This window comes from Vidua macroura, chromosome 1 (genome assembly GCF_024509145.1).
Source record: "Vidua macroura isolate BioBank_ID:100142 chromosome 1, ASM2450914v1, whole genome shotgun sequence".
Taxonomy (NCBI): Eukaryota; Metazoa; Chordata; class Aves; order Passeriformes; family Viduidae; genus Vidua; species Vidua macroura.
Window position 1 is genome coordinate 16,098,471 of NC_071571.1, and position 21,480 is coordinate 16,119,950.

Consider the following 21,480-nt stretch of genomic DNA (forward strand, 5'->3'; position numbering starts at 1 on the left):
GTTCTGTTTAATATCTTTATGAATGACCTGGTTGAGGGGATTGTGGGCACCCTCTACACGCTCAGTGTTTGCAGACACACCAGGGTAGGAGTGTCAATCTGCTGGAGGGCAGGAAGGCTCTGCAGAGGGGTCTGGACAGGCTGGATCCATGCACCAAGGCCAGTGGTACGAGGTTCAGCAAGGCTGAGTGACGGGTCCTGCACTTGGGTCACAGCAACCCCTGCAGTGCTACCGGCTGGGGAAGGGGTGGCTGGAAAACTGCATGGTAGGACAAGACCTGGAGGGCTGAACATGAGCCAACATGTGCCCAGGTGGCCAAGAAGGCCAATGGCATCCTGGCTTGTATCAGCAATAGTGTGGCCGGCAGGACCAGGGCAGTGATCATCCTCCTGTGCTAGGCGCTGCGCAAATCCTGTGTTCAGTTCTGGGTCCCTCAATTCAGGAAGAACATTGAGGTGCTGGAGTGTGTCCAGAGAAGGGCAATGGACCTGGGGAAGGGTCTGGAGCACAAGGCTGCTGAGGAGCAGCTGAGGGAGCTGGGGGAGTTTAGCCTGGAGAGAAGGAGGCTCAGAGGGGTCCTGATCACTCACTCCAGCTACCTGAAAGAAAGTTGGAGCCAGGTGGGGTTGTTCTCTTCTCCCAGGTAACAAGCAATAGGATCTGAGGAAATTGCCTCAGGTTGAATCAGAGGAGGTTTAGATTGAATATTAGGAAAAAATTTCTTCACCAAAACAGTTGTCAAGCACTGGAACAGACTGCCCAGGGAATGGTTGAGTCACCATCCCTGGAGTTACTTAAGAGATGTGCAGATGTGGCATTTAGGGAAGTAGTTTAGTAGTGGACTTGGCAGTGCTGGGATAATGGTTGAACTCAATGATCTCAAAGGTCTTTTCCAATCTAGATGATTCTATTTGTTTATGTTTCTGTATCTTCATTTGAACTTGAGGTGTATTGCATTTCAGAAAAAAAAATACACAATTTGTCTTGGTGAATTTGAGGCACAAAATCCATAATTTTAAAAGAGATTTTACATTATTAAACACTTTGTCTGTTAAAAATTAACTTCTTGAATTACACAAATTAATGCATGTTCCATGAGACACAAACCTGGCAGGTTTTAGGTTCAGTGAGTATGTATTGAGATGGTATCATTTTTGAGGGTTTCTTGTATGGCCTAATTTGGAAGGAACACTAAATGCATTTCTTACACAGATGTTTCCCCCACTTAAAAAATTATCCCCTGTTACAATGCCTGTGGGTTAAAATTTGGATGACGATATCACTAAAAAATGTTAATTCTAAGAACATGCTTTTCTAACCTTGTTTTAGGAATAGATCTGTTGTTTTGGCTGCTGGTTCTCGATGAAGTGAGTGGGTACTTCTTGATCCCATTCTGAAGCATCTTTTGCTTTCTTGGGTCTGAGCAGGCAGTCTGGACACCTTTCAGAATATTCTGCATTCTTAAGCCAAGTGGCTACAGGATAGGCAGTGCAGTACCTCGTTTTACAGGTGATTTGAAGAGCACTGCAGAGAATGTCTGTATTTGTTCACCTCTGAGATCATCAGTAGTATTTTCAAGGCAATGATGACTTGTGCTTACATAAAGTACAAGGCTTCTCGATATCAAACCCTATAATTATAGCATTGTATTATTATTGTGACCTATTAACTCTTAATATGCAGGATTTAAAAGATGCAGTTTATCTTTTTAGCCAAGTTACAGACTTGCAATAAGAACAGAAGGCATGATTGAGAACCTAGTGAAAAATCTGAGTAGTGAACACGAGGAGCTCCAGATGCATTGTGCAAGTGCCATATTTAAGGTAATTTTATTATAATCAGTAGATCAGAACCAGGATTAGCCCTTTGTTTTCATGTCATTGTCAGTTTTAAATTGTATTAATTTCACTATTTATCTAATGTGTAAAAAATTATAGAAATGTTGAGAATATTTTAGCTCCATTTTAATATTATAATTAGGTTCCTACTTGCTCTTCTTGTGTACAAGCATTAAGTTGCACAGGTAACCAGTGGAGAGTGGTGAGGCATACTGTGCATAGAGTTGCTTTGGTTTTTTTTGTTTGTTTGCCCCTAAAGTGGACAATGTGACAGTATAAGCACTGCTGCATATACAGGAGCAGTTTACTGTCACTCTCTCAGTGAGTTGTTTGCATATTCAGATACTTGAATACAACATTTACGTTTTCTTCTCTATTACCTTTTACTAGTTACGGTGTAATACAGCTAGCTTTTGAAGACATAATCTTACATAGTTTTACATAATATTTATGTTTAATATGTATATTTTTTATAGTGTGCAGAAGATGAAGAAACTCGTGACCTGGTTAGAAAACATGAAGGTCTACAACCACTATCTGTTCTGCTTGATAACACTGAAAACAAACAACTTTTGGCAGCTGTGACAGGAGCAGTCTGGAAATGTGCAATCAGTAGAGAAAATGTGTTAAAGTAACAATTTAATTTTACAAGCATTTCTTACATTATCATGTTTTGATTTTATGGGCCTGTATTGTTTTTGAAACTATTGTGTCATAATTCTTCAAAATCAGTCTTTGTAATCAGCTGGGCTTTCAACTTAGGTTTTATAGTACTTAAAAATTGCCACCTGACCTCATCAGGGTAGACTGGAAACAGTTTTAAGTTCCTAGAATCTTAACAGTCAATGGAGACAAGTGGTGCCTCTAGTTAAGCTATAGGACTCTGAGTCAGGAGGTGTACTAGCACATAGTAAACATTTGACACGTGGCCATATCTGATATCCCCCGTCCTGTCTGTAGCTTACAAGCCAGAATCACTGCTGCATGGTAGAGAGAGTACTTAGTACACTTAACTTTAATGTTTTACATCAAGAGAGACAGAGACCAAATTATGTCATTGTAGGGTAGATATCTAATACATATTAGAAATATACTAGAGTCTAGGATAATTAGCCTAGGTGCCTCTCTTCTTGAGTACAGAAGGGGCTCAGAGAAGTAGCTTAGTCTGGAGACTCAGCTTTTAAATGAGTGGAATTAACTGATGAGAGTTCTGCTGTGGGTACCAGTAACCTCTCAGTACCAAGGTTCTGAGTAATTATTTGAGAATGTGACAGTAGGAGTTGTCACTTTCCCCCTTCTATGGAGCAGCTTAATGATTGAGAACACTTTGCCCTCTCATCTAAAAATAATGTAACAAATTCATGCACCTTACCTAAAAAAAGGAAGTTGGCTTCACTACATATGTGCTAGGTTTCCTGCTGAAATTATGCTGCTCTGTATGTAGAGTGTGTAGAAAAGTTAGAAAGAGTATTAGTAAGAGGTAACATCTTCCTGCTGCCCTAATTTAGTGTACCTTGCTGGATAAGCACATATGATAGATAAAGACTGGGTAAAAATTAGGAAGATTTCCAGGTCTTACATTCTAGCTTTTTACTGTCCTAAATGAATTCCCAAACTGTTGGTATACAGACCTATGGTCTTTACATCCTCTACTGCTGTCCTACTGCTTTTTTGCATTCTTAATTGCACAGTAACCTAACTTTTCATATGGATGTATCCTTCTTTTCTGTGGACTTTGGGTTTGTGCAGAGGTATCCTGATTTTGGATCAGTCAGTGATGAGACAGACTGAATGGCTCTCTCTGTACTAATAAACTAAACAGGGCCAAACCTTTCAGGTTTCAGGCTCTATGTTAGGATTATCCATACTGTTTAACTGCCAGCACAGTCCTTTACACAATTTGCCAGCAAATGCTCTCCCAGACAATGCCCAGACACTCCTTGGGAATGGTGCAGGCAACAGATTGTTCCCATTAGGCAGAATGGGTGAGGCCACCCTGCATTGTGAGGATAAGAGATTTTAGCCATATGGATGCTATGTTGTGCTTCTTGTCCTCAGGGCTAGAGAATGAGCCCTAGCCTGTTTTATTTATTAGTATAGCTGTAGCCAATAATTCTGTCCAACTGCAAACAGATTTTTGTTGGGCTACTCACATATCTTTGGCAAGTGCTTGATGTTCCACAAAGGTTACTAGCCCGGCACAGCTCCAGCTGAATTCATGTGTTATGTAGTGCTGAGTCTGAAGCAGTAAACCCTGTCCAAACTCAAGAGAGGAGGGCACTAGAGAAAAGGGAGTGAGGATAATAGGAAAACACCTAAGTAGATCTGGAGGGATGAGCCTGAGTCTGGCATGAAGCTAGAACGAACAAACCCTGCTGGCTCCTGCAGGGGCACTTAATTATCTCTGAAGTGCTCCAGAGTATTTCCTGAACCTGCAGGTCACTGCTGAGATGTTGTGCTGACTTAGCCATGAGGTGGGGCAGGTGCCTGTGCCGGTGCCTGTGCCGGTGCCTGTGCCTGTGCCTGTGCCGGTGCCGGTGCCTGTGTCGGTGCCTGTGCCGGTGCCTGTGCCTGTGCTGGTGCTGGTGTCTGTGCCTGTGCCGGTGCCTGTGCCGGTGCCTGTGCCTGTGCCTGTGCCTGTACCGGTTCTGGTGCCGGTGCCGGTGTCTGTGCCGGTGCCTGTGCCTGTGCCGGTGCCGGTTCTGGTGCCTGTGCCTGTGCTGGTGCCTATGCCTATGCCTGTGCCGGTGCCAGTACCTGTGCAGCTCTGGGTGCGGCTGGCGTGGGAGCGGCCCTGCTGCTCCTGGACACAAGATGGCCCGAGCCAGCAGCTCTGTCTGAGAGCAGCCTGTCCGCTGCAGAGCCAGCTCACATTGTTCCATCTGTGGAGCATGAAATGCCAGCAAAAATCAGTTTTGTTTTGTTGTTTTTAAAATCTATTTGCTTACTTTATTGCTCTTTTTTTCACGCTATTGATGTTTACTCTTGAAAAAAAGAATTTTAGGGATACTTCCAAATTACAGTGAACAAAGAAAGGAAAATTTCTCTTTAAGCAAAGGTTTGGATGATGAAAAACAAAAGTTTCTCATTTCTCAGTTGCTTTAATTATTATGCTGATAATCCATCTTGGAAAGATTAATTTTTATTGAAACATCTAGTTCTGCCATAAAAATCTCAGAAATACTAATATTTTTTGTATAAAAGAAAAGCCACATGAGCAATTGATTTCTGGAAAATAGTTTTTGTAGCTCAAGTAGACATTCCTAGAAGCTAGGGGCTGGGAGGAAAGCACAAATGAGAACTCAGTACCCTCAGAGAAATTTTCACTGATAATTAGATTATATACAGGTTAGATCTAGTTTGATATACCACATGGAACTGTCAGGGTGGATCCGAAAATATATAAAAGGAAGCTGCAGTATTTGTTAAGTGTTAAGAATCCTCTAAGTTTTGAACATTAAAAAAAAAAAAAAAACTAAAAACTAAAAAAATTATTCCAGCACCGAGGAAAAAAATCCTGTTCTGAAAGATGAACTTTTGAGGTTTAGCACACATCTCTTTGTAGGATAGGACCATCAAGATTAAAAAAAACGTATTTTTGATTCTCAGTATCAAAAGTTCCACAAAGAATGGGGAAAGTATTAATATAAGAGTCAAGTAAAATTTCTATTAACTTATTTCTTGATTACAAGTTGGAATCTAGCATTGTACTATGGGAATGTACTAGAACTATGGTTCTGACCTCAGGAAGATGCAGTGTATTAGCCTGAACTAAATATAGAACTGCTCAGGGTAAACTCTCTAAAGGTTCATATTTGGTGAAAAGTAAGGGCCATCCTTTGGTTCAGAGAGGTGGAGAGGTGGAGGAGGGTCTGGTACTACTCTAGCTATTGTTAACATAGCAGGGAAAAGTGCTGGAAGTAAGGAAAGCACATTAATTGCCAGTCTTCTGGTTTGTTTTCAGCTGTTTGTAGGTGTTTTGTCTGCATGTCAAGTTTAAAAAAACCCTCCAGCTACTCAGGAGGTTCTTAGCTAAATTGTAGAAATGTAGTTAGAAAGGTAGAGTAAGAAATAGGCTATGTGTCACACTTAGAATAATTGATTGGAATGGCTTACCTGTATTGGGATTTCTTCAGCAAGATGATTTACATACAGAAATTAAAACTTGTACTTCAATTATAATAATAATTTAATTATAAAATTAGGCTTATATTGGTAACATACTGAAAATACCAACTTTGGATTTATTGCTGTCTTTTAGATTTCAGGAATATAAAACTGTAGAAACTTTGGTAACACTGCTTACTAATCAGCCTGAAGAGGTCCTTATAAATGTGATTGGAGCACTGGGAGAATGTTGCCAAGAGGAAGAAAATCGAGGTACCATCCGCAGATGTGGTGGAATTGCACCTATAGTGAAGTTACTGACTGCAACTAATCAGGCCCTGCTTGTGAATGTCAACAAAGCAGTGGGAGGTTGTGCAATGGACCCTGAAAATATGTTGTAAGTTATTAATATTCACAGCATTTTAAATATTTAAAAACAGTTCAGTTATTCTGGTGCAAATACAATCAATTCTCATCTGATTTAAAATATTTTTTGCTTCTTGCTTTTTACAGAACTCTGTGAGTTACTTACATCCTACTGTAAATTTACTATAGATAAAAAAATTATTAAGGAAACATATAGGATGTAAAGCTTTTGCATTTTGAGAAAAATCAAATAAACCTTTAGTAAATTGATTTTTGTTTAAGTTGAAATTCAAAGTTACAAACCACCACTTTAAACTGCTGCATTATAGGTCCATGTGTTGCCCTCTCTTTTTACTCCTGTTCTTAAGTCATTAAAAATAGCCTAGATTAGAGAAAGTTATTCTAAAAGGAAACGTACACATGTACTGTCATGAAAATAAACTTAAGTTTTTGGTAGTAGAGTATTACTTGTATTGTATATCTCTTTTGTCCCTCTCCATCATTCCTTTTGTGAACTCAGACAGTTTTTTCTCCCCTCTTATTCCTTTGCAAAATCAAAGGAAAAGACAGTCTTTGATTTTGGGATGTAGATTTGTACAAATTACGAAGATCACTGAGTTTTATGATGAAGTGTTTCAGTTAAATGTTGAGCTCGGCATTTGCTGTGCTTCCTGTTCTCTTACAAGAATATTTACTTCAAGATTCTCAGCATATTTCCCTCCTTATACATAAAGGAGGTCAGAAAGAGAGTTTTATTAAGCTCCTCCTGTTCTGATTTGCATAATTCACTTGATATTCATATAGCAGTGCAGGGAATTCTTTTCCTGAATAAGACTTTTGTTTTCATGCTTTGGCTGTCACCCAGTGGCAAAAGGCTGGATGGTACACAACCATAAACATGGGTTGTATGAGCAGTTAGCCATGTAGCATCATAGTATAAATAAATGAAATCATTTTAATGACATTTCTCACTAAAAAACAGCCTTTTGCATAATATATTAACCTAAGAGAATTAGCATTGCAAATACTGAGAAATTTAAATGCCAATAAACATAAACTGATATTTATAAAATCTGACATACTCCAGTACTCAGAACTATCACTTGTAGTATCCAGTATGGACAGCTTCATACTGGAATGTGTTCAGTATAAGCATAAAAAAAAATGCAAGTTGCTGCTGAGAATTGTGATAGAACAAAGTCTGTCTTGTCTTTGAGAAGGAGAAAATACAGGTTTGGGACAAAATTTATATTATAGAGTTTGTAAAGAGTGAACAAAGGAATCAAATATTGAATTTGGTTCATATAAAACATTCTCTGTTGAAGTTCTCAACTTCAGAAGCGTTTCTAAAAGTATTTCAAAACATTAGCAAGTAAGCAAGATCTTAAATAAGTGTGACTATACTTTTTGATACTTCAAAAATGTTACACAAAAAATTATTAGCATGACTGTGCCATGTACCTGATGTATTGTGCTAGCTATGCTTGTAGTACTAGAAGAGATAATGCTACTATATTTTCACCAAAGCATGATTCATCCAGGTGTGAATAAATTCAGCGGAATTTTAAAAAATAATGCTTAGTTAAAACATTGACAGCAGTGTAACTGTTCTTATTTCTAAATTATTTCCTTGATTGAGTGCTCTGCCTCTCACAGGGCACTTACAAGCAGCCTCCGATCCCACCACTGACCCCCACCTCTCTCTCAAAAAAAAAAAACAAGAAAAAGAAAAAAAAGTTATGTCCATTCCTCTCCCTTCTCCTCCTCCTCTCAGACCAGTACAGCAGAATTTGAAATTGTATCTCCTCATCCAAAGTGCTCTCCTTTTGGGGAAGAACAAGTCACCAAAGACATGAAATACACACACACACAGAGTCTGTAGTATGACTCTTTTCTGTTTACAAAATTGGGGCCTAAAACAATAAATAGCCTTGTTAGAAACTACTGTGGAGGTCAGTCTCTTTCTGTAAATATTTTCTGAAGTTCTTAATCAAAAAGACACATCTTAACAAGGGTGTGGAAATGTGCCAAGATTACCTTCTAGACAGAAGCGAAGCAAAGCCGCTTGTAGCCTGTAAGTATATACAGGTCATGAGAATTTTCTATTGCAGCAGGTTGATGCTTAGGTGTTCATGCTCTTTCAGATTCATGTAGCTGGATCTCTATTACGTTTCTTGTTTCATAATCACTTATTTCTCAGAATGGTTTAGCAGGTTCTAGGTAATCAGTTCTTCTCTGCTGTCTTTTTCCTACCAAATTTGGCTGGCAGGTCTTGAGGCTTGGGGGCTTTTTGTCATGTGGTGCAGACAGGCTCTGTTTACAGTGTAACTTTTTTTAGTTTGGCATTATAGGAACTTCTAAAATTATGATGGATTCTGCTGGATTCTGCTATCATTGACTTTCATATGTAGAAAAATTTAAGCCCTCATAAGAATTGAGAATTTTCAGATATATTCTTATATTTCATTAGCTGCAAGTGTGTTTAACAAAGTGTGGCTCAGTGATTAAACATTCAATTTAGAAGTCTTCTACTTTGAATGTGCTTATCCTTGCAGCAGTAGGTATGTGAAGACCATACAGACCAAGAGTGGCACTCACATAATTTCTGTAAATTATTCAGATATATAAGGAAGAGGTTGTGATTAATATAAGAAATAAAACATCATTATGGACTAGAAAAAGCTGAGAATATTCTATGAAGCAGTGCAGTTAAATTCTGAGGGAAATACTGTGCAGTTATCTTATGTTCCATGGAAGAAGCTTACACTGACAAAGAGAGACTAATAGATAGGCATAGGTGAATCTACATCTTCTATATATCTTTTATGTATTTTATTTCTGCCATGTTTCCTATGACACTGTGGCTCTTAAAATCTGCTGAATGGAAGGTACACTAGTGTTACTTTTCTGCACTAAGCCTTTACTTCAGGACAACTTGAAGGAATTATGTGATTCTTACTGACTCTCTTGAGCTATTTAAAATAAAAAACAGCAGCCAGCTTCTCTCACAGCCAAAAACGAGTTGACTTATCTAAAAAACCCAACATTATAATTATGTGACTGAACTTCTTACGCTTATGTAGACAGCATGAAGCTCTTCTCCATACTTGGTCTGCTGTACCACCACTGACAGTGATGTTGCTGTTTATTTTTTTTTATGTATATTTACCTTTTTGAGGAACTTTTTATATGTTACTTTCTTTAACTGAAAACAAAGGACTTAGTGCTTATTCTTTAACTGACACTAGATTTTCATTTGCTCTTTCCATTTGAAAATCCATAGACTGCATCGCTGGCGTTCAAAACTGAGGGCTTAGAATCTTATAAACTAAAATGTACAATTATTTTAGCCAAGCAGATGGAGTTTGAGTCATTGGTATATAATACTATTTATCAAAGCAGTCAGCAGCAACCAGTGAAAGTTTTAAGAAAAATGCTAAATTGTGGTTTCAAAAAAGATGAGATTACATTCTGACAGAATTAAACCCTGTAATCTTACCAGTGAGCACAATACAGAGTCAGTATAACTTTGTTTATTTACATTTGTATTTGTGGTCTAAATTGGCAGGCAATTAAACTGAAATTCTCAAAGTTCTGGTAAGTAACATTTTAGCAGAGAAAGATGGTAGATATGACAAACAGATGTCTAGGCTGTGTGTACGCGTGTGTGTTTAAGCAATTCATGTTGACATTTCTACTGGAAATGCTCAATATTAACTTTTAACTTGAAAGAGAGGTACTATTTCAGATTAAATTTTTTATAATTTCAGATATATTTAAAAAAGCAAAGTAAATTTCTAGAATTGTAAGCCACATCTTGCTCATAATGTTCATTGATATAATGATAACAAGATACTTAAATAATGTGAAACGTCTTCATTAGGCAACTTTTGCCTGTGAACATAGAACAAAAGTAATTTTAAAAAATTATCTTAAATTGACCTATCTACACTGGTCAAACTGTAACCTAAAAATTGCAGTAATCTCTGAATGGGTTTAATTGCATTAAAATTATTTACCCGTAAGACCTAATCTGTGTACACCATACATATGTTCTGTGTTGGAAGCAGGAAGATGTTTTGGTCCTACACCTTGCAGCTGCCTTTTGGTAGGAGTGATGATTCCAGCTGAAAATATCCCTTCACTTCTGCTCTGATCATGTCTGGCCAGCACAGGAGCACATGACAGGAGTATCTCTTCAGCCAGTTCTAACTGCCATTGCAATGTCTTTTGGTTATTGTGAGAAGCAGAATAATATTCTAAATTATATCCTTATAATTACTATATTATATAATCACTGTATTATATAATCACTTTATTATAAATTAAAATTCTAAATTATATCTATTCTAAATTATATTAGTGATCAAACAAGATCAGTCTGTGACACAGAGCTTTGAATTATAAGTGGCACAGTTCTATTATGAGATGTCTTGGCTATACTAAGGAATAGAGGCACAAAGTTCAGAACCTGGGCTCTTGCTTTTGAACTCCACATATTCATGTATTGTTATGTAATTACAGTGAAGGACCAAGTGGCTTATAATAAAGTTTACATTTCTACTGTGAGTGAGTTTCATGCCTTTTATGATTTTGACTATTAATAGTGTCCTGTACATTAAATACATTACATACACACACACACATAGAAAAGCAGACAACTATTCCATAAAGCATGTAAATATTTGACTATTAAAGTATTAAATGTTAAGACTTTTATATCAACTAAATATTGTTTTATTACAGCTATTATGAGATTCCATTCAGCTTTCGAAGAAAATGTTTTGCATTTTTATTAAAAAACCTGTCTTTTTAACAGTCTCATGAGTGGTTGCTTGGTCCAGATTTTAGTGTAGTTTAATTTTATCATCAGAATATCAACAAATTATTATAAAATAAATTATTTAAGTGACTGAAGCCACAGAGTAAATAATGTGCTAATTATGGATGAATAAAGAATTGAGTGCCAACCAAAGTGAATTTAATGTTATTTGCTTGTATTTATTGTGTCAAGAAGCTTTATTACTTCATCCTGCTAATAATATTATAATACATTGTGGGAAGAAAAGTAGATACAAAAACTATATAAAAAAGCAAATCATAATATTCTTTAGCGTTATGCCATCAAAGCTAGCATTTTCAAGATTACAGGTCTATTTTCCTCTCTCTTTCTTTGCTTTTGTAAAGAAAACTGAATGTGTATTTTTTGTCAGCTTCAAAAAGGAGTTTTTACATAGGAAGGAAGTTAATGTCTAAGCACTTTTATAGAGGAAACATTTTTCAGGACCATTTATTTTAGAGTTCCCTTTGCTGTAAAGGCAAATGCACTCATTCAGCACCCATTTTCTTCATCTGTTGGATTGTGTAGTGAAAGCATAGGAAGATTAAAAAATTGAACTTTTTGGCAGTGCTTTCTAGATTGGCAAATATATGTTCTCAGGAGGATGAAAATAAGGTTTGTTCTTGCATGGTGATTACACAATTACAATTCTTCCAGAGTGAGAATTTAAAAGCATCATTCCTGTATGTACAGGAATGTATTTTTATTTGTGTTAATCTACTGTAACTGCAAGTAATCAGTGATGAACAATGTGATTTGGAGGTTTTATTGTTTGTTTCTGTTGTTTCCTAGTTTAATTTTATGCATGTTGAATAGTCACAGAACTATACTTCACATAGTCTGAGTTGGGTTCTGTTGATCTAAGACAACTGGTCTTTCCAGTCCTTAAGCAGAAGGCAAAACTCTTCTTCAGCAAATTAATGATGGAGGGAGGTTAGTTTACCTTGAAATACTGAAGATGAGAAAACTGAAAAGAAAATGAAAGTAAATTTCCACTAGAAAAGGAAGCTTTAAAAGAAATAGAAAGGAAAGATATATCAGCCTAGAGGTTGTTTTTTAAAGTGTGGAGGAAAAATCTGAGCTCAGTGTTTGGCTCCTATCTCTTGGTTTTTATATACTTGTTGGAGCTGGGTCATTTATATTTAGCCTCTCTTGCAAGGAAGTACCTCATGTTGGTAAATGATCAGTACCCTGCTTGACTAGAGGAAAGATTCATGGGTTCTTTTTAATTAATTCCAATATAGGAAGAATTCCTTATACTTTCTAAAATGACAGGAAAGTAATGTTAGAATTGTTTAAAAGTGTTTGAGGTTTGGAGGGACTTATAAGTTTGTTTTGAAGCTTTTACTTAAGTCATCATTACTATGTCAACATATATCTGTAATTGTGTAGTTTGTGCTCCTGTTGTTTTATTTTGTTATGTTAAGACTTCTGAATTTGTCCTTTGATGATTTTCTTGCAATTGATTTAGACCTGAGTGAGTAAAATAAGCTATACTGAAACTGGCAGATCTTAAAAAACTTAGGGTTTTTTAGCCTAACCATAGCTTTGTTCAAAAAGTATTATTTTGAAAAACATAGTTGTTTAAACAGTTTGCATAAAAATGTTATGAATAAAGTCCTTGCTTATTTTAGACAGACTTCAGGTCCTTATTTATTTTTTCTAGTTCACATGATGATAGAATTACATACAAAGTTCATTTTATAGTTACTTTTAAAATTTCCTGGCAAAGCATGTAATGAACACAAACGAGATGCTTTATCTGCTGTTTTTAAGCTCTCTTAAAAATGTGTTTTGAATTCTCTTGCATTTACAATTAACGATAGAAACACATGATATGCAATGGAATTTTTTACTTTTGAGGTTAGACAATGAAGGTGTGCTTGCATTTCTTCAACTTCAGCTCATCTGCTTTGAATTTAACACAGTTTTTTGAAAAAAGGCATGTTGGTAAAGGCTAGTAAGTTTTGTCTGACCTTCCTTTCCATTTAGGGTATTCACTGGAACGTAATGTGAAGTTATGATCCCCCAGCCTGATCGATATGTAAACATAACACACATGGTGTAGGATGATTTTGATGATAATTCATTTCTCAGTTAGTCATGAAGATACTTTGATTATAGTATGTTTAAATAATTATAGTGTTCAGTGTTGGTCTTGTTAGGAAGGAACATATGGGAAACAAGTTACACGTTATTCATGCCTAACAAAGGATGCTCTGTAGTGTGACCATTTTAATTTCTAATGCTTGATTAGAAACATAGTTTTTAAAAATATGTCATAGAGCAAGGTAAATACATTAAGCATAGACTGAATAAAAAGTTAAGTACATAGTTTTGGGCATAAATATTTGTTTTGGAAAGTATTTGTTACTATATGAAAGAAGCCAGTATGCTCAAACTCAGATTTCACTTTGCATGTAGATCATTAAAAAGTCACATGCTTGTTTTCATGTTTATGAGTTCTGGTTATAATGTAGCTTACTTTATCTTCTACAAGCACTCTGAATGACAGTGCTGGAAAAACATAAACAACATTAATGAGATTTAGTTAGAAAACATTCTGTCTTTACATCAGTTATTGGCACCCATCTGTTATAGTGGGCACTGTTTGTTGAGTATGTTGATGGCGATTAGCTGACAATAAAAGACAAGCACTTGCATAAAGCAAACAGTATGCCAGAATCATGCCAGTATTTCTTAAAGCAGTGTTCCAAACAAACTGATATAATTTGATATTCAACATTGTATACTCCATAATTAATGTTCCTTTTTTTTTGGTCTGTTTCTGCAATAGGATAATTGACAGTCTAGATGGAGTCCGCTTGCTATGGTCATTGTTGAAAAATCCTAACCCAGATGTTCAAGCAAGTGCAGCTTGGGCTCTTTGTCCTTGTGTTGAAAATGCTAAGGTAAGAAACAGTTAACAATTTTGTTATATATATACTCATATAATTTTTATATTTGGATAATTTCCAGCAATACTTTGCTGTTTGCTACTTACACTCTCTTTATTTTATTCTGTTAACTGCTTAAAAAACATATGTATTTACTTTTCAAAAGTGGATAGTCCTTCATCTAGCATGCATTATATAATCTGTTTTGCCTTTCCAGTGTATTCTGTATTGACAAATATATTTTAGTAACTTATCAGCACCTAAGCTTACTGTTCCCAAATAAAGCATGATGAAAATCTGACAATGCTGAAAACAGAAAGCTTCTCACACATGCTATGAATATCATGGGTAGTTCTAGTTGTTCTCCACTGTGGTCTACTTCAGCTGTGTTCTCAAGAGACCATAATTTGGTTTTAGAGTATATTTTAGACTCGATGCCAATGTAATCTTCAGGTTTTCTGCTCAGACTGCCAACAAAAAGTGCCAGTTGTGAATAGTGGTCAGTTGTGTACAGAAGACTGAGCTATTCATTTATTTCATGTCAGTTTCTAAACAGAGATAAAATAGTGAGGATAAACTGCAAGTCATCTCTCTGAATTCTTAGCATTGACATATGATAAAATAAATGGGCAAGGTTTTCTTTCTAGAGTACTAACTTTACACCTTAATCTTTGTACAGTACTAGCTTCTATTTCTGATTTACCTCTATATTTAATGCAATATTTGCATCTTTTCTGTACTATACCAGACATATATATATCCTTCTACACAAAATTGGAAATCCTGACTATGTAAAGAATAGTAATTCCTTCAAAGTGCAAGATATCTGTGGCATCCTTTGCAGGCAGTTTCCTGTTTGGGATTGAGCACTGTGTGGCTGCTATTAATTTATGTAGATGATTCAATGATACATATATAGAGATATATGGATATATCGTGAGAAAATTTGGGGTTGTTTTTTATAACTAAAGCATTTTTTATTTCTTCCCATTGATTTCTACAATGGAAGCTTGCTTGTCATTTTTCACACATGCTGATTATTCTGAATTATCTTTTCATCCTTTTTTTTTTCTAAATGTACACTCTAGTGCAGTAAAGTTTTTTGGTGCCTAATGGTGCAGTCTAAACATCTCTCCTCTGTATGATACGAATATAACTGCCTCTCTCTTGAACAATATTGCTACAACTGAATGTTAAAATACTACTTGATCTCAGTACTGAGGTAATACTTCCTGTGTGTAAGACTCTGCAGCTTGAAGTGCTACAGTAGAACTGCACATTGCTAGAACTTCCACTAAAAGCACTTTTTCAGAAACTAAGGGAATAGAGGACAACTACTGAAATTATGCATTACATGGTTTTTTTTCTTCATTTTTTCCCTGGGGTGTTTGATGAGTGCAAGCTATGTACACCCTTAGTGTAGCTATTCTCCTTTCATCTCTCTTGGCTGCCTGCCCTAATGCTAATCTGTGATCCCACAAAGAGTTCTTTGTGTGACACTGAGGCCAAGTGGCTCACTGAAACAAACCTACCAATAATACCCTTTCCGCTGATGCTGAATAGAAAGAAATATGTATAAAGCAGCAACTACAGCCACACTGAGGAAGTGCAGGAACTATTTCTATCTAAAGAGAATTTGGGTTTTTTTTTTGTTCAAAATTAATATTATTCAACAATTTACATGAGCTTACAAGAAGCAGTTTGGTTATATGCAGTGCTTGATTCAAAAGCAGTAATAGGTACATGACTTTAAAGGGTTATGTGTGTTCTGGCCTTTCTAAGTCTGTACTTGGGACTGCAAACTGTGTTTCAAATAGCTGTGAGAATGGAGTCTGTTTTCTTTTTGTGTTCTTTTGTGGAAGCTGTAATGGTTCTCTTCTGTGTTGTGGAGGTTCAGAGATGAAATTGAATTTGTTAGTATAATAAACAAATTTTTATAACAATTTAATGCAGCATCCATTTTCCGGCACAGATACTTTCATTTTACTACCAACTTAAAGGTTATTTTCTGTATTTTAAAAATCATAGAAGCTAATCAAACATTCTGATAGGGCAGTTATTTTGTAGTATGTGATTACATGTTTCTTTTTCATGCTTATTCTCACCATAATCTGTTTAAGAGTACTTCCCATAGAATAGAATCTTATCAGTATGATGTAGCTAAGTGATATTGTTTGTTACAAAGGAATTAAAGGAATTATCTTAATAGAAGCAGATTCTTATTAATTAGCTCCTTACTCCCAAAAGGAAAATTTACTACTGCAGGCACATTGCTGGTAGCAAAGTGTAAGTGCACTGTCCAAGAAATACAAATGATTTTGAAAAATGAGTAAGAGAAGTCTACTCAACTCTGTTGTTGTTGGAACAGCAATATTTGGTTATGATGCTTCTTTGAAAAACAGGACTTGTAATGTTCTCCCAGCATATATCAACCCAAACATAAACATTTGAGGAATTCTACAAAGCTGTAATTTGGGCTATTATAAAAATCACCCAAATGCATTGTGCCAATAAGATGAATGCTGCCAGCTTGAGTCTGTATGAAAATTCCTATTTCCTCACAGAGGAACTTTCTGCTAGAATCTTTAAATAAATTAAAAGGGGGGGGGGGGAAAGAAAAGGGAAAAAAGTCCTAGAGGCTATTTTCTGTCCTCATATTTAGTAGTGTTTTGGGTGCAAACATTAAAATGCAAATGGCAATATCAGGCATTGTGTTTTTCTGTCCCATGTGCCTGCATAGAAACTTTCAACTTTCAGTTTTAGCCTTGTTATAGCTACAACTGTGAGGCTTTCTCAAAGAACTTCATTAAGCCATCTATGTATAGAGTTGTCCTGGTTTCAGCTAGGGTAGAGTTAATTTCTCAGTAGCTGTTACAGTGCTGTGTTTTGTCTGTCAAAATAATTTAAGAGTCAGAGACTGGGGGTTTGAAAGACAAGAGAGAGAAGGTTACTTTGTTTTCTTAAAATTTATTTGTGGGATGACATCTCACCTTTTTCTGATATATTGTGGTTTCAGTTCTACAGGAGGCTATCATGGGTGTGATGAAAGATCTAGAGTTGTCTGTGTATTTATTTCATAAGGGGAAAGAGAATGCCCATGCTGACACAAAAAAAACCCCAAAACTAAACCAGATTTAAGGGGGAAGGGACACGAAATTGGTATGTGTGAAGGTCAATTAGTGTTCAGTCCTGCAACAGTATTATATAATGAGGAAGTGAGTTTTGCAGTCAACCAGCCTAGAGTTAACCTATGGGTAGAAAATATGTTGCTGTTGACCTATTCTTACATAGATTTTCCTTATTATGGAAAGTTTAACATAACCATATGTATAAAACCACAGAGAGCATTTCTTTTCTAAGAATAACAAAGAAATGTAGTTGAAGTTGGAAATTCTTCTAATATTTAAAAAACAGTAAAACCATTTGCTGTTTTAAATACATTAAGATGCTTTGATTGCACATTTTACTAATTTAAAACTATAGTGTATAAAGATAATTGTACTCCATACTGCACATTCTTCTTCCTTTGTTTTACATTTTAAATGTTTTAGTTAAGTACTACCAATGCATTTTTCTTTTTGTACCATTCTTGGGTTAAGCCTTAAATGTCAAAATTCCCTGTTTGTATATGTACAGCATTTTCCAGCTTCTTTGTTTGCCTTGCTGTGCTTCTTGCAATTTTACGCAGAAGCCTTGGTTCAGAATTAATGCTCCTGCTGCTCTCTTTCCATTTTTCTATTTGTTTTCTCTATACATTAGAATTTTTTACATCTGTCATACCTACTTCTCTGTATTTGCTCACATTTTATGCAGTCTTTACTCCCTGGTATCCGGATTTAGATCTTCCAAATTTTTAAGCATTTTTTATTGACCAAGTATCAAAACCATACCATAAGAGAGACAAAAAGGAATTTTTTGCTTGCCTCTGAAGCCTTTCAGAGAGCAAGAGTCCTCAGAGATTTAGGAAACCCAGGAATCCAGACCTGGCTTGGTGAATCCGTAAGTGACTGCTGTGCTTGCAGGGTACATATAGAACCAGGTCATCCAATGCCTCTTGCCACTGGCTGTCTTGTTTAGTGAACTGACTCTCAGAGGTTATTTGGGCGTCCTACAGACATGTTGGAGATCCTAAATGGACTGACATAAATTACCCTGAGGTCTTTAATGTCTACAAATATAGGAGTCCAGTTTCTGTAAAACACACAGCGTGGAAGCCGGGAAGCAAAGGGTGTAGTCTGTATCTCCCTCACACAGGAGACTTGGGCCCTAAGTTCCATGCAAAGCAGCTGCCTGAGAGCTTGGAGAGCACAAGAAGCCAAAAAGCTTAGGAGCTCCTGGAGACCTGGATTTCCAGCTGTTTGGCAGCCCATCAGGCAAGAAGTCAAGGATTCTATGAAAACTAGAAGCCAAGGAGCCTGGCAGGATACTCATCAGCCATCTGGCTGACAAGAGAAAAGATGAAGAGACATGTTGGTTGTTTAGCCTGCCTTTCTGCCTGGTTTCTGTCAAAACTTTTCAAGAAGTCATTGTGTTCTTATGGAAGGTTTTGATTCCATTCCATTAGCATTTTCTGATGGAATACTGTTCCACTGGAAAATATTTGACCAGCTTTTCTTGTAGCTTGGTTTATTAACAGCTACATATGCTAGTCAAAGCTTATTGTGCAGCTTCTTTACTTTTAAATCTGATTCACTAATTGGATTTTGAAAATCTACAAAAGGTTTAAACCCCATCCTCCTCTAATTTTTTTCCTCCCTTCTTTGTTTTTCTTTTTTGTCCATGTCACTCTTTTCCTGTCTTTACCCTCTCACTTGCCACTGGGACCTCCAAAGCTCTTAAAGCAAGAAAGGAGCATGGAGATCATTGTTTCATTTGCTAGGTAAAATATACCAGAAGATTTCAAACAATCATTTTATCAAGCAATGAAACTTTTGATTGAACTAAAACATATTTTATACTTCATGCTGCTCATTCAGATTTTCAGTGGTCTGTAATGATGAGTGGTAGAACATGATATGATTGCCTTCTTGTATCCCACTCTATTGCTGGAACCATGCCAGACATGCAAAGACAAACAATAACAGTTTAGCAACTTCTTAGTTTGTGTTGTCACTGCATTGGTTGTTTAACTAGACCATCCTCAAAACATTCTAATATTGCTGTCTGCACTTCTACAATATTAAATTACATATTAGTGATGACTATCTCATAAACATATTAATTATTATAAGAAGTTTGCTTAGACATGTTTGAATTCAATTCAATCCAAAACCAATTGAAATAATGGATTTTTTCCCAGTTATTCAGTGTTATTTGTTTCTCATACATCCATTATTAAATGCCCCTAAAAATAATCTAAAATAATTGAGACAACTGTGGCATCAAGGGACTTAGATATTAATTGCTTCACTGCTTATGTGGGAAAAAATAAAGGATTTTGGCAATTACCCAGGACTGAACTTCAGGTATAGTCTGCCAGACTGAAAAGTAAGGAAAACAATAGACAAGACTACTAAAAGTTGCATTAGTGACTAGGTAGACATTTTCCCCCTGACATTTTTAGAGAACCTGCATTTCATGCCTTCTTGGGCTGTATGCTTGGATAATTGACTTCACTTCGGTTTTTTGAAACTGTCAGGAACAATACAGTTGCCAAGTGTGCGATGATCAAATCCCTGAAGAGAGAGAGGAAATTCTGAAGAGGAATTCTACTCTTACAGCCTATAGAGTAGCATTGGAACCGTGTCAAAGCAACTCTCCTTTGTTGCTTTGGCTTTAGTTGCTTCTTCAAGGTACAGAGGACAGGAAAATCCATGGTCATTGTCTGCTGTTGTTTTCCCAACACATTGCATTTTCTCACAGAAGAAAAGTTGTGAGATGTAGGGAAGTAGTTTTACCTTGCAAATGCTTCTTCATCTGTTCTGCAACAGTGGAAGCCTCTGTAACTGAATAGACAGTTATGGAGGCTTATAGGACAGTTATAGGAATAAAATCAGCCTTAAAATATAAAGTAATTTGATCAATATTACCATTGAGTTATTTAATAAGAACAATGAATAGAAACTTCCTTATATAAATTTTGTTTTCTGTTTTCACTAAACAGTTGTAATACAGAAACTTCTTTCATTTTCTTTATTTTGAACTTTAAATTGGTTTGTGCACTAGAATGCGAAGTTATTCAGCTGGGAATAGCAAATGAAAAGGAAAAGCTTCCTTCATTAAAGAAAACATAGGTTTAAAGGTGACTCCAGATAACTAAAGTTTGTTTGCCCAGCCATACCATTACTTTTTTGGGCAAAAGTGATTCAATTTGTCAAATTAGCTTTGACTCATTAAGCTTTTTAAGATGTTCTGAGAGTGAAATATTACTTGTCTTTAGTGGAGAAATTTTATCTTTCAAGTGGAGTGTATTTTAAAGATAAACACAATATATTTTTGTAATAACATATTTAGCTTTATATCTTTCAAATAGAGAAAACAGTTTTCACTTTGGAAGAAATAAGAAAGGAATTATGTTATAAAAGAAGCCAGTAGTTCTTCTATGACACCTGTATGTCAACAATTTAAGACTGATGAACTTTATTTACTTACTGAAATTAAATTCAAAAACCATAAAATATGACAGTGAGAAAACAAAAAAATCCCAAACTTTCTCCTTGTATAAGTACCACAAAGATCAAGTCCTGCAAATACCATAATAGTTTCTGCTCTAGATTAGAAAAACTGCAAAGCTGGTCTGTCTCACAGTATTTTTGCTCTTGGCTGAAGCCATTATAGAAGTAAGTGAAAAGGGAAAGTTAACTGAATCTTGTTAATAGTCATGCAGGCCAGCAAGATACAAGTTAGAGTAGGGGGATGAGGCTTTTATTAACACAGCAGGTAACTTTTCTGGCCTCAGCATCTATGCCAGATAGGTGTGTTTTACTGCTTGAGATTGCAAACTCCTCCCCTTGAATCCAATTTTAAAATAGTATTTCTCATACTTTCTGAGGATAAAAGCTTTGCTTTCCCCTACTTAGAAGTTGTGGTCACATGAAGTCATGAAAGATTCTGTTATATCTTCCTTTCTTCTTTAGCCACTTGAAACATAATTGAACAATCCATGTTTTTTTCATGTGTCATTTCAGGTTAAATGTTGCATTAAAAAGTATAATAATGATGAAGATATAAAATGAAGATATCTCCTATTAATACAATAACACCTTATTCACACTTTCAGTTTCTTTTTAACATTTTTATGACTTCTTTAGATGTCTTGTGTTTGGCCTCTTTGTTCAGCTCAGGAAATATTGTTAAAACAGATGCATTCAGCTTATCGTTACCATGTGCAGGCAGATATATACCATAAAATTATCTGGTGTATTGCTTGTCAGTGATTTTATCAATGTTTTTCTCTATAAAGACAGTTTCTTAGGCTTTATTCTTAACATTT

At 36.0% G+C, this 21,480-nt stretch overlaps 1 protein-coding gene across 1 annotated transcript in view; it reads left to right on the top strand.

Moving 5' to 3' along the window:
• The window catches only part of ODAD2 (outer dynein arm docking complex subunit 2), a 75,659-nt gene that overhangs the window by 27,706 nt on the left and 26,473 nt on the right, over positions 1-21,480 (top strand). Inside the window, exons 14-17 of the mRNA XM_053991067.1 lie at positions 1,713-1,823; positions 2,315-2,469; positions 6,100-6,342; positions 13,949-14,063. Of these exons, the coding sequence (XP_053847042.1) occupies positions 1,713-1,823; positions 2,315-2,469; positions 6,100-6,342; positions 13,949-14,063 (624 nt within the window). The remainder of the gene's footprint in view (positions 1-1,712; positions 1,824-2,314; positions 2,470-6,099; positions 6,343-13,948; positions 14,064-21,480) is intronic.